This window comes from Loxodonta africana, chromosome 14, assembly GCF_030014295.1.
Source record: "Loxodonta africana isolate mLoxAfr1 chromosome 14, mLoxAfr1.hap2, whole genome shotgun sequence".
NCBI lineage: Eukaryota > Metazoa > Chordata > Mammalia > Proboscidea > Elephantidae > Loxodonta > Loxodonta africana.
Window position 1 is genome coordinate 63,232,332 of NC_087355.1, and position 13,994 is coordinate 63,246,325.

At 34.1% G+C, this 13,994-nt stretch overlaps 1 protein-coding gene across 3 annotated transcripts in view; it reads right to left on the minus strand.

Annotated features, from left to right (window-relative positions):
• Nucleotides 1-13,994, minus strand: part of CSMD3 (CUB and Sushi multiple domains 3) — a 1,388,861-nt gene that overhangs the window by 893,035 nt on the left and 481,832 nt on the right. For all 3 annotated transcript variants that reach the window (XM_064268007.1, XM_003408442.3, XM_003408441.3), the window contains exon 6: nt 11,014-11,126. In XM_064268007.1, coding sequence (XP_064124077.1) covers nt 11,014-11,126 — 113 coding nt within the window. The remainder of the gene's footprint in view (nt 1-11,013; nt 11,127-13,994) is intronic.

The window sequence follows — 13,994 nt, forward strand, 5'->3', positions numbered from 1 at the left end:
GGTTTTATATATATGAATTAAACACTGGTTTAAAAAACAAAACTAGCAAAAGTAAGCATTAAAGACTTCTCAGGGAAAAAACGAAGTAATCAGTGATTTTTTTTTGCCAATACACCAGATTCACTCTAGTGTCAGTACTTTGGAGACTGATACACTGCGCCACCAAACAACAAAAATTTTATAAACAGAATCTCCACCCAATCTCCAATGTGTTGAACTCTATGACTGTTTCTTAGATTCTTACATTCTTTATCCTTATATTTTCTGGATGTATTTTGCTCAAAAGCTTATTATCATCTGATTTTAAGCATCCTCCTTATTAGAAACCTAAATTTAATGCTTTAGAATTTACTTTTTGTCATGAATGATGTCCATCAATAATTCTGGGTAGCTTTTTTAGTGTTAATACATATTTTTAACTCAGAACCAGAAAAATAAGCACTATAAAACAGCTAGGCAAAATAAAGAAAATAAGTGTACTTAATATTGTACTTTCTTTCTGAAAACCTCATTTTGTATATTAAAACTATATTTCAGCTCTAAATTCAGTAACATGATTTTTAATACACAAATGTTAAAAATTTTAGCAAGAAATTATTTTACTAGAAGCTATTATATCTAACAGTGAAGTAATGATGAATCAGTAGCACTGTGTTTCTGATGTATAATACTTTGCTTGATTTTCTAGGTTGTGCTTCACAATGGAATTACTATTTCAGGAAACTTGAAATAAAATGATAATTAGCTAGTTTATTGTCAAACATATCCACAGTTTATGAAACAGAATTTTGAGCTGAGAAATACACAGGAAAACTGGCAAATAATTTTGAAGATTGTAATTCTTCTAAAAAGCTAGTATTTTATTTAAAATGTAGTAAAAATTTCATTTTCAATACTGTTATACATAAAACTTACCCTATTCATTTAGAAAATTTCTAGTGCTATTTATTGACTTAAAATGTAAACTGAACTCATGGACTTTGTAAAATAGGAATGAAAAATAATGTGGCTAGTAGAAGTTATAGAATTATTCTAGTTAATTACCAATTAATGAATATGATAAAAGGACTTACATTTTATATTGGTATGACTATGATATATATATACATTTTCATCACAGAAGGAGTGCTCTAAGGAAATTTTCAATGGTTTTCTGTAACCGATTTACTCAGACAGATCATTTTGAATAATCAATGTCTTCTTTTGATTAACTCTGTTTTTTGTATAAACAGTGTACTAATTAAGAGGTTGAATCCCATGGACGAAGCAGAAGTTTAAAAAAAATTCTTTTTTGTTCTGCAACAAAATAAAAAAAATTTGGATAAAGTTAATTATTTAGATTTGAAGAGGCTTTAATAATGAAAAGTGGTAATAATAAAATCTAAAGGTAAGTAAAGCTACAAGAAATGATTCTCAAACACTACACTAATGAAACTCAAATTCCTATTTTCTGAAAACATCAGTAAGTGAAAATATCTAACTTACTTCATAAGCTTAAAATACTACTGTTTTTCTATACGAGAAAATGAGGGTTATTTTGAGATAATAATTTAAATATTTTTAATGAGTTTTTCCACTGTGTGCAAATACTAAACATTAAATAATGCCAACCATAACATAAAGAAAACAAAAATCCTAACAACTGGACCAAGAATCAACATCATGACAAATGGAGAAAAGATTAAAATTGTCAAGGATTTCATTTTACTTGGATCCACAATCAACGCCCATGAAAGCAACAGTCGAGAAATCAAAAGATGCATTACATTGTGCCAATCTGCTGCACGAGACTTCTTTAAAGTGTTAAAAATGAAAGATGTCACTATAAGGATTAAGGTGAAACTCACCCAAGCCATGCTATTTTCAATTGGCTCATATGCATGAGTAAACTGGACAATGAATAAAGAAGACTGAAGAAGAATCGATGCCTTTGAAATATGGTGTTGTGAAGAATATCGAGTATGTACCATGGACTGCCAGAAGAACAAACAAATCTGTCTTGGAAGAAGTACTGCCAGAATGAATGCCCCTTAGAAGCAAGTATGGCAAGACTTCGTCTCATATCCTTTGGACATGTTATCAGGGGGGACCAGTCCCTGGAGAAGGACAGCATGCTTGGTAAAGTAGAGGATCAGAGAAAAAGAGGAAGACCCTCAACGAGAGGGACTGACACAGTGGTTGCAAAATAGGCTCAAGCATAACAACAATAGTCAGGATGGCACAGGACCAGGCAGTGTTTCTTTTGTTGTACATAGGATCTCTATGAATCTGAACCAACTCAACGGCACCTACAACAACTTAAACAACAACAACAAAAAAAATAGAATATTCCTTAAATATTTGAAATGTGCTTGCAAAGTCTTATAAACTGTTTATTGTCTGCCAGAAAATTAGCTTATGTTGTGATCACGTCCAACATTCCCATGACAAAAACTTCACCTAAATTGCCCATGGATACGTAGTTGAACATGAGTATAATGGTTTAACTGTATACTGAATCAAATGTTTTGGTCTTCTCCTATCACGAGCCGAACCCACCTTAGAAATATAAATATGACTCACTTTAAGAGTTATAAGATTAGTAGAGGGCCGTCATGATTTGGAATAGTGGGATATATGACTCCCTGTCTTTTATTAACATTGGGTATGTGAAAGTACACGAAACACTATGTCTAAACACAATTAGGGAGGAAAAAAATATATATATATAATTAAATAGATTGTCAAAAGCAAAGCTTAGAACACCATTCAGGTTTCAATTACTTTTACAGGATTTTTCTTTGATTTTATGCTCTATTTTTAAGACCTGACTGTATTTATGATTAAAAAACTGCTTATAAAAATTCTATTTCAGGGGCCAAGATGGCTGATTAGGTAGAAGTTACCGCAGATCCCTCCTGCAACAAAAACTTGGAAAAACAAGTGAATCTATCACATACATGACAATTTATGAACACTGACCATCAAACACAGAACTAAGGAGTTGACCTGAGTGACAGGGAGTGAAAAGCCACGCGGTGAAGCAGCGACTGCTTCTGGAACTGGCGTCCCCTGCCACAGCCTTGAGCCCTCACGGCTCCCTAGTGACAGAGTGGTTGGCCTGATTGCAGCTTACTGAGACAGGGCAAGCATGGGATGCAGCCCTATCCCCTAACTCCCTGGAGTAACCTTGGCAGAGACTCAGCCAGTGCAAGCAGGCTGCACACCGACACAGCTGACAGGAGAAGGAGAAATCATGGGGAAGCAATAACTGGTTTTGGAGCCTGGAGCGCAGCATCCCAGCTAGAAAACCTTGGCACTGGACTTTGGACTAGGAGCAGAGGAGATGATCACGACTTCCTGAGACAGTGCAAGCACAGGACACAGGCCTGACCCTCAAGGGCAATCTGGACCCAGCCAGCGTACACAGGCTAATGTCCCTCTGGAATCTCAGATAAAACAGTCTTCACCAAACAAGATAAGTAACTTTGTCTACATTGCCACGCTACTCTCTCCTATCTATCTGATCCCTCCCCTCCCTGCCACAGGTGGCTTCATTAATATTGGAATTTCCTGGGCCAGTGAGTGAAGTGCTCTGCGGGTTTTTTTTTGTTTTTTTTTTTTCTAACCCATTCTCCTGGTCTGAGAGAAGCAGCAATTAACAATCCGGGAGAGAAAAATCCTTCCCTGACTTCCTTAAACTGGAATAATAATGCACAACCAGCTCCAGGCAAGGAAAAGAGATCCACAGTCTCTGGCTTTCATCTCTACAGGGAACCAGGTAGCTATTATAATGCAAAGGCAATTCTGATAAAGATTTGACTGTAATTGTTTTAGTGAAGCAGTGGAAAGACAAGTTTTCCAGGTCCTACACCTCTCTACCTATTAAACAGAGCCCTCACTGATCCACAGCAGGGAACTGAGGGCTAAAGCTCCACCCACACCACCTAGCCACCTGCTAAAGGGGTCTGAGGATAGTGACACCTACCAATCTTTAGAGGTACAAACATTGGGTGCCTAAGTTACAGCAGCAGAGCCCACTCACCAAAGTGCTCTGGGAATAGAGACACTCCTACCTCACTGGCATGTGGGGGAAGGCTGTCAGCAGCCTGCCCTCCTTATAGTGAGACCCCCTGCAGCTACTAGAATCTGGTGAATACAACCATCACCACTACTCCTCGAAGTTAATAGGTGACAGCCTACACAACACACTAGGTGACCCACAATCAGCACACCTAAGCTGATTCTGTTCAAGAATAGTGCATGGACTCATAGGATCATATATCTGGTAACAGCTCAAACCAGCTGGTAAGAGGACATACATGATTCAAAAGCTACAACAATCAAGATAGTGCAATCTAGTAGCCTATCTGGGCACACTGAAACAAAACAAAACAAGAAGATAAGATTCAGTGAGCTAATATAAAATAAATCATTACAATATCTTATAGATGGCTTGGAGACAGCAGTCGATATCAAATCACACAAAGAAGCAGACCATGATTGCTTCTACAAACCTCCAAATTAAAGAATCAAAATCTTTCCCAAATGAAGATATGATCTTGGAATTGCCAGATGTAGAATAAAAAAAAAAAAAAAAAAAAACTAATATACAGAATGCTTCAAGACATCAGGGATGACCTGAGAAATGAAATAAGGCAGTCTACAGAAAAAGCCAAGGAACACACTGATAAAGCAGTTGAAGAAATCAAAAAGATTATTCAAGAACAATTAATTAAAGAATTAAAGAAAAATTAATAAGCTGCAAGAATCCATAGAGAGACAGTATTCAGAAATCCAAAAGATTAACAATAAAATTACAGAATTAGACAACTCGACAGGAAGTCAGAAGAGCAAAATCGAGGAACTGGAATGTACAGTGGGGAAGTTAGAGGATAAGGCAATTGAAGAAAAATCAGATAAAAGAGTTAAAAAAAAAAAATGAAGAAACCCTAAGAATCATGTGGGACTCTAACAAAAAGAGTAACTTGTGTGTGATTGGAGTTCCAGAACAGGGAGGGATAACAGAAAATACAGAAAGACTGGTTGAAGATCTGTTGGCAGAAAACTTTCCTGGCACCACGAAAGATGAAAGCATATCTATCCAAGATGCTTATCGAACACTATACACGATAGATCCCAAAAGAAAATCACCAAGGCATATTGCCATCAAACTTGCCAAAACCAAAGATAAAAAGAAAATTTTAAAAGCCGCCAGGGATAAATGAAAAGTCACCTGTAAATGAGAATCAATAAGTTCAGACTACTTGGCAGAAACCATGCAGGCAAGAAGGCAATGACATGATATATATAGAGCACTGAAGGAGAAAAACTGCCAGCCAAGAATCATATATCCAGCAAAACTCTCTCTCAAACATGAAGGTGAAATTAATACATTTACAGATAAACAAAAGCTTAGAGAATTTGCAAAAACCAAACCAAAGCTACAAGAATTACGAAAAGAAATTCTTGGGTCAGATAATCAATAATATCAGATACCAATACAACACACAAGGTCACAGAACAGAACATCCTGATATCAACTCAAATAGGGAAATCACAAAAACAAAATAAGATTAATTTAAAAAAGAAAAAAGTGCTCAAAACAGAGAATCATTGAAGTCATTATGTAAAAGATTACAATAACCAAAAAAGAGGGACTAAATACAAAAGGCATAGACCTTCCGTATGGAGAGGAAAACAAGGCGATATAGGACGATACAAGTTAGGTTTTTACCTAGAAAAATAGGGGTAAATATTAAGGCAACCACAAAGAGGTCTAATAATTCCATACTTCAAAATAAAAACCAAGATAAACATAATGACTCAGCAAAAATAAATTCAACTACTATGAAAATGAGGAACACACAATTTACAAAGAAAAACTTCTCAGCACAAAAAAGTAAGTGGAAAAATGAAATTGTCGACAACACTCAAAAAAAGGCATCAAAACGATAGCACTAAACTCAAACTTATCTATAAATTACGCTGAATGTAATGGACTAAATACACCAATAAAGAGACAGAGAGTCTCAGGCTAGATAAAAAAAAATTCAATTTCAGCGTTAGATCCCAAAGAAAAGAGCATTTTCCCTGGAGAAACATGGACGTCCTCATTTGTGATAATGAGAAATAGAATATCTAAATTTTTCCTTTTTAACTCTGGCCTCTGGGTGGCACAGATTCAAATTTTATATTTGATCACAAAATTCAAATTATTTCTTATGGTTGGAATATGTGCTTTGTCATCCATATTGATTAGCTCGTTGCACTGAAGCATCTTATTCAATGTTTGAAATTTACTGAGAAGTCTGAATATCTTTTGACTCACACAACAGTATGTGTGATTATTGTGCCTGTTTTTACTGATAAGAAAACTAATACTTAGAGAACTTGGCAATTGTTAACTTCATGACTCAGTGTGCATCTTCTGACCTCAAATCCTATTCTTTCCAAAATATGGTGCTGCCTACCCAATGATATTTTTATTTTTATTCAGTAACTTTCTGTGTACACATTTATGTCAACAACATTCCAAATATAAAAAACGGAGTAACTGTTTCCACAGTTTTTTGTTTTGTTTTCAATACTTATGTGTATCTAAAATGCCAAGGGCCTATGTATATCTGAGGTTTATGGCAGTGCATTTTCAATACAGTCTGAAAGTTCTGTCCATTATATATGTTTTTCTTGTAAAAAAGGATGGCCATTTGATTGAAAATACATGACAACGTGGCATAGTGATTAACAGTTGCAGCTGCTAACCAAAAGACTGGCAGTTCAAATCCACCAGGCATGCCTTCGAAACCCTATGGGGCAGTTCTACTCTGTTCTATAGGATCGTTATGAGTTGGAATCGACTTGACAGCAACGAGTATGTTAAATATTTTATTAATCTAAAATAGTATGTTACTCCTGATAAGATTGCATTACACGGAAAATGAGAGTCTATAAAACATTTACCAGCATAAGAAGAATTATATACAACAAAATTATGGAAGAAAAATAAGCGAAAAATCAAAGTGTGAAAAAATCTATAAGGATTTAGAAGACTCTATCCAGAATACAAGGAGTCCTGGTGGTGCAGTGGTTAAGCGCTCAGATACTAACTTAAGGGTCAGCGGTTGGAACTCACCAGCTACTACTATGTGAAAGAAAGATGTGGCAGTCAGCCTCCTTGAAGATTACAACCTTGGAAACCCTATGGGGCAGTTCTACTCTGTCCTATAGGGTCATTATGAGTCAGAATCGACTCAAAGGGAGTGGATTTTCATATCCAAAATGTGGAAATAGTCATATATTTAGATACTTTGAATTAATCAAATGCTGCAATTCCTAAATTTTTATGCCAAACACGATAGGATGGACAGCTATGATTGCACATTTTAAAGAAAGTATGGAATGTTGAGTAACAAAATAAAAAATGTTTCATACCATTTCATACTTAAATAATTGAGCCTTACGGATTAAAATTAATACTTTTAAAATAAATATCTTCTAGAGGTAAAATTTTCTATATTGGACAATTGAGTGTTATCTGAACAGTCCCTCCTGATTTATAAATGAAGAGAACATCATTCTATTCAAGAAAATGAAAATGAAATAGATTTTAGGTTTATAATAGAAATCAAGCAAAAATAATAAGATTTAACAAATACATAAGAGGACTTTCTAGCATCACAGTTAAAGAAAGTTATGTTATTTATATGAGAAGTAGCACAATTCAAGTTCTCATCGGAAAAGCTCTAATGGAGCTTGAAGTAAGTACAACATTGAAAAGCAAAGACAAACAGTGCAAAATAATATTGAAATGACTTTCTTTGGTGGGAGTTCAAAATTAAAGAGAAAAATGCTTATAAATCAAAGAAGAGATAATACCAGAGTTTTAAAATAAGAGATTCCTCATACAAATAAACTCAGGGAAAAATAAGATGCATTTCTTATTTTACACAGGTGTGGACATATTTAATGTAGGACCTGAGAGAAGGAAAGCACTTTACATATCAAAGGAATTTCATTTAAAATTTTTTCTCAGTATTTTTGAGTTGTACTACAAACCTGTATTTGTTCTCTTGTTATTCTCAGCCTCTACTTAAATTTATTTAAAATTATAATATCTAAACCAATAAGAAAGTAATGGACATATAACATATCTTAAATGTGGTTCTATTTGGGAAAGCACACCAGTGAGTGTCTGCTTACCTATTCCGTCATTATGGACCAAACTATTAAAAAAGTAGCTAATGACAGTCACTGAACCCTTCAATAGCCTGCAGTCGATTTTCATGGTATTTTGTAAAGGGCGGTGATTAAATAGATATACTATGTGAAAAATGATCCATGTTTGAAAACCTGGTGCTCCATTATAACATTAAATAAATTAAAAATAATAGTTATATCAATAATAATTACTGAGTAGTCAATAATTATTTGAGTGATTAAGAAACTGAACTTCATGGAGACTTGGTTTGGGACTGTTTTATAGTACATATGTCAACATTTTCCATCTTGAATTGGTTTTAATTTAGATATCACTGAAATGAAGTGGCAGCATGGAACAATGAAAAATATCTAAGTACCATTTCATGCTAGTGCTTATGTGTCAGCATGATACAATCATGAACTTCACAGTCACTTATATCCGCTTACTAGTGTTTTTTTTTTTTATCCGAATTTTTTTCATTTGACTATAGCTTCAAAATTAACTTCTCCAAATGAATTTATATTGTCTACTGGGTTATGTAAAATATTATTTGGAGGTACTACAATTAGAATAACCAAACCTGAATCTGGAAAGCTTTTAAAAGGATACAATGTAAAGGCATATTTTTATATAATAAATCATTCCCTTGATAAACCAAAAAATCTGCTGCCGTTGAATCGATTCTGACTCATAGTGACCCTATAGGACAGAGTAGGACTGCCCCATATGGTTTCCAAGGAGCACCTGATGGATTTGAACTGTTGAGCTTTTGGTTAGCAGCTGTAGTTCTTAACCACTACACCATCAGGTTTACATTCCCTTGATAATATCCTTAAATAATAGCTTCCATTCTCTTAAGCTGCTTTATTTCTACTTTGCTGCATAGATATACATCATACCAACGATTCTCTCTTTTTGAACTCCTTTTCTAACTGAAAATAAGTTGTACCCCATAAAATATTTCCTTTCTATTTAACTATAGTAATTCATTGAAATGCTATTTTTCAATAATGAAACCAGATAAGTAAAGCAGGAAAATCAAATTAAATCTTGGAAATACTATAAAAGTCAATTTAAGACCAACTGGTAGACTATTGGAAATAATAATTAAATACACAAATCTACTGGCAGCTTTGTGCCATTGTCTTACAATGCAAACCAATCATACTACATTAAAAAAAAAAAATGAAATACCATTTAATTTTTGAAACAGGAGGTGTATTTTTTTCCCCTCCAGGTTGTATATTTAAATGTATAAAAACAAAAAAAGTGCTACCTTATTTCTATTCAGATAGAGTGAAAGAAAGTTTTCTGACTGAAAGTTTCCATGAATCTAGTAGCAAAGATCAGCACACAAATCAGAGGATAGTCTTTTGAATTTGTGCCATGCCATCTGCCTTGTAGAGTGGAATCAAAGCCATGAAATCATTTAGTCAGAAAACTCCACAAGAGCATCAACCCAGATATTAAGAGGCTCCATAACAATTACTTGTTTTTCAATAAAAAGTCCTTTGATTTTGAAGCATACTACAATTTCAGAATTTGAAATTGTAAACTGGACATAAACATTATTGCATATTTATAACTGACACTGGCTTAAATTGGCAAGAATCATATTACCATACCCATGACAGCTGATTTAAGACTTGAAAGTATAAAATTAAATTTTCCTTTAAATACTTATTTTAAAATAATTTTAAAATATGTTGTTTTATAATGGGTAATACTTTTTATCATGAGTTAATAACATGTAGTTATATAAGCTGATTGCATTCATATTTCCATTACAATGAACTAATTTTATAACTAGAAGTTATTGTAGATTTTTCAACAGTGGATTTTGTTTAAAATCTTTACTTTGTAAGTTACCATCCTAGGGATTTTTATTATAGTGATACTCATTTTATGATAATAAACATAAAATTACAAATCACATGAATCTGTTGCTACTCTTGAGAGAAAACTTATTGACAGGACAGCTGTAAACAGATTACAGGTTTTGAAAATAAAAATTAATGGTTGAAAACTGTATTTCTAAGAAACAATATATATGGTCTATTACCATTTTAGGTACTAAATATAAGTTGCCTGAAGTCATATTTAATTTGCTGATACTTAAGACTGAAACTACTAAACAGGAAAGCATTAAAAAAAAAAAAAAAATACATGGAAAAATATAACTGTGGCAATGCTCACTATTTCCTGAACAGTAGCTGATACATTACCAAGAATAGAATGAATTATTTATAAAAGTAGTCTGAGGATAAAGTATGCTGAAACCCACACAATATTACTAAATATGGTAGAAGCCACATTTTCATTACTATTCTATTTTCATAATAAACTTGTTCCAAAAAAGAGTTTTTCAAGTTAATGCCTCAAATATTATATCCCACTTATCCAAAATTATTCTAACAAGGTTAATTAAACTAGCAAAAATAAACACAGTGTATATGAAAATGGATTTCAATTGATTAAGAGCATATTTACAACCGCAGGTATTCTGTACTATTTTGTGGTTACAGCTTTAGGTAGCATGTCAAACTGCTGAAGCATTTCATTAAAGTAAAATATTACATCTGTAATATACAGCCCTTTAGAAGTCATAATTTTTTTTTATTCTGAACATTGTGCTATAAAAATCAACTAATTTTTTGTAAGGTAATTTAGCTATGATCACATTATTGCCTCAGCAAGAGAATGATCATTTTTGTTTATTCAAATTACCACTTATAAATGTTAAAGATATTTTTCTTCTATCAAAAAATTCAGTTGTGTATACTAAAATTATTTTACACATCAGAAGAGGCAGAAGTATTCATTAAACATACCTTGATACGGAGCACTAAATCCACGATATCGGTGATTGCTGTCTGTAACAAAATGGAGTCGGAGCCAGTTTTTGTTGCTGATAATTGGTGGTGGTATATTCATTCCAGATAACCTGAATTATGAAAGACAACCAAAAAAGATTTTAAAAACTTTTCAGTGGTAAACATTTTCATTGAATCGGGACCAAAGGTCTACGTGAATACAATACTCATGACTTTGTACTATTAACTGTTTAAGCACAAATTAAATAATTATTTTATGCACAGAAAAGGTATTCACAGAATAGTGTAATTCAAAACATGTGATGTTCCAGTCAAGTTGAATATATCAAGTGAAAAACTGCATATGATTTATGATATACCGAAATTTATTGCTTTGAAAATAATAAACGTCATTGATGTTGAGCTGATGTTACTGGTCATTGTGCACTCCAGGTACATAGTTGCATAGTTCCAAAAAGGAAAGGCTTCAAAGAAAACGATACTTTTATTTTCTATATCTGTGTCAGAATGAGATTGCAGTTATTTTCTTGTATTCCCTGCTATCCACCTAACGTAATTTCAATATTTTAATGAAAATGGAGCATAACTGAGCAGCATTTTTTTCTGTTATCCATGAAGTCACCAGGAATCAAAGCCAACTTGACAGTAACTACCAACAAAAAAAATGGTAAATCTATGCATAATGAAATAGAGTAAAGAGACAGGGCAAACAAGGGAAGTATGGTCTAGTGAACTTTTCCACCTCCGTTAATACTCTTGGGGAACGGGAAATATTCTGTTAGGGGGATTTGGTGTGCCTTGTTCCCAGAAGGAGCTCCAGGAAGTGTCCAGGGGAAGCGTTTACAAGCTCCAAGGTAGAGCTTGACTTCTGACTGAGGACTCCCTGCCACAGGTACAACTCCCACAACTCAGGGGGGACATAATATAAAACTCCTCCTATGCAGCATGCACTTGTTTCTAGATTTTCCCCTATAAATAGGTCTCCAAACTGAAATAATTTATAATGGTTAGAATAAGAAAACGATTGCTTTTCTTCTTCTTTTTTTGATATTTTATTTTTCTTCATCTCATTACTTTTTATACATTGTTAAAGTTAATAACTATTAAAATGACAAACTGTGAATGAATTCTTTTGTTCTATATCATATTTCATCCTAGATATAACTTAGTTCCTCAAGAGTTCTCTAAATATATTTTTAATATAGAATATATTTAAAAAATGAAATTTTTATTATATAGTTCCAAGAAATCCCTTGAATTACGACCATTCACTGATTTAATATCATGGAAGAATTATTTCACAGTATATTAAAAAACCCAGGGACGTCGAGTTGATTCCGACTCATAGCGATCCTATAGGACAGAGTAGAACTGCCCCATAGGGTTTCCAAGGAGCGCCTGGCAGATTCAAACTGACGACCCTTTGGCTCTATGAATTCCTCTGAATAAGTAATGGTCACTAAATAAATATCATAGTAAAAAAAATTGAGTAAAATTTATATACGTTTTTCCATTCTATCAGTTTGAGTTAAACATGTGTTTATAAATGTGAATATAGGTATTAAATTTATGGTAAGGATCCTGAATATATTTGAGTTTATAATTGTGTATGTTATTATAGCCACACTGCCAATAAACAATGTTCAATTAGAAGACCCTCTTTTAAATGGACTGCTTACTTCATTTTTAAAGAAAGTTAAGTTGTGGTATGAAACTGGCTTATGAGTCCATGTGGAAAATATATTTAAAAAAAAAAAAAAAACTTTTACTTCATATACACTCTTGCACACACACACACATAGAGCCAAGCATATAACTAGGAAAAAATTAATTATGAAATTGCCCCCTCTTAGGAAACTGATCACATTAGCTGTACTTCTTATGGTCTCGACACACCTTGATTTTGATTTTGTCTTCTGGGAAGAGAAGTACATTGTTATGTGTATAAGTGTGGGAGAGTGGGGATTGGTTGCTGAAAGTGAAGGGAAAAGAAAAAGAAAAAGTATATCATGAACCATGTATTATATCCGAGGTATGGCAGACACAGAACTTTGAGCAGGACTCCGTGCCTGTGGAAACCCTGGTGGCGTAGCAGTTAAGTGCTATGGCTGTTAACCAGAAGGTCAGCAGTTCGAATCTACCATGTGCTCCTTGGAAACTCTATGGGGCAGTTCTACTCTGTCCTATAGGGTGGCTGTGAGTCAGAATTGACTAGATGGTGGTGGGTTTAGGTGGCTGGAGTGGAGTAAGAGAGAAAGACAGTGATCAGAGATGAAGCTGAGAGATGGCAATCAGCCAGGCTGTGTAGGGCCTTTTAAGATTATTGTACAATTTTGGTTTTGTATACTCCCTAATGTGGAAGTCATTGCAAGCTTTTTAACAGAGGAGTATCAGTGTCTGACTTGAATTTATAAAGAACTGAGGTGGCAAGTGTGTTGAGAATAGGGGGTAGGGTTGTTACCAAAGACAGGGCCAGTAAAGGTTACTGGAATAATCAGGGGATAGATGATGATGGAGTTAGGGAACAAAGCTGGTGGCAGTGGAAGAGGATAGAGATGATGCTTTCTGATTTAATTTTGATACAATGGTCAATAGAGTTTCCTATCAGACTGGATTTGGGAAATGTAAGAAACAAGAGTCAAAAATAACTCTAATTATTTTGTGTATACAAACTGTCAGTTTGTCATGCTGTGGTGGCTTGCATGTTGCTTGAAGCAAGAAGCTGTGCCACCAGTATTTCAAATACCAGCAGTCACCCATGGTGGAGAGACTTCAGAAGAGCTTCCAGATTATAGACTAAGAAGAAGGACCTGGTGATTTTCTAAAAAAAAATACTTAGCCAGTGAAAACCTTAAGAATAGCAGCGGAACATTGGCTGATACAGTGCCGGAAGATGAGCCCCTCAGGTTGGGAAAAAAAAAAAAAAAAAAAAAACAGGTTGGAAGGCACTCAAAATATGACTGGGGAAGAGCTGCCTC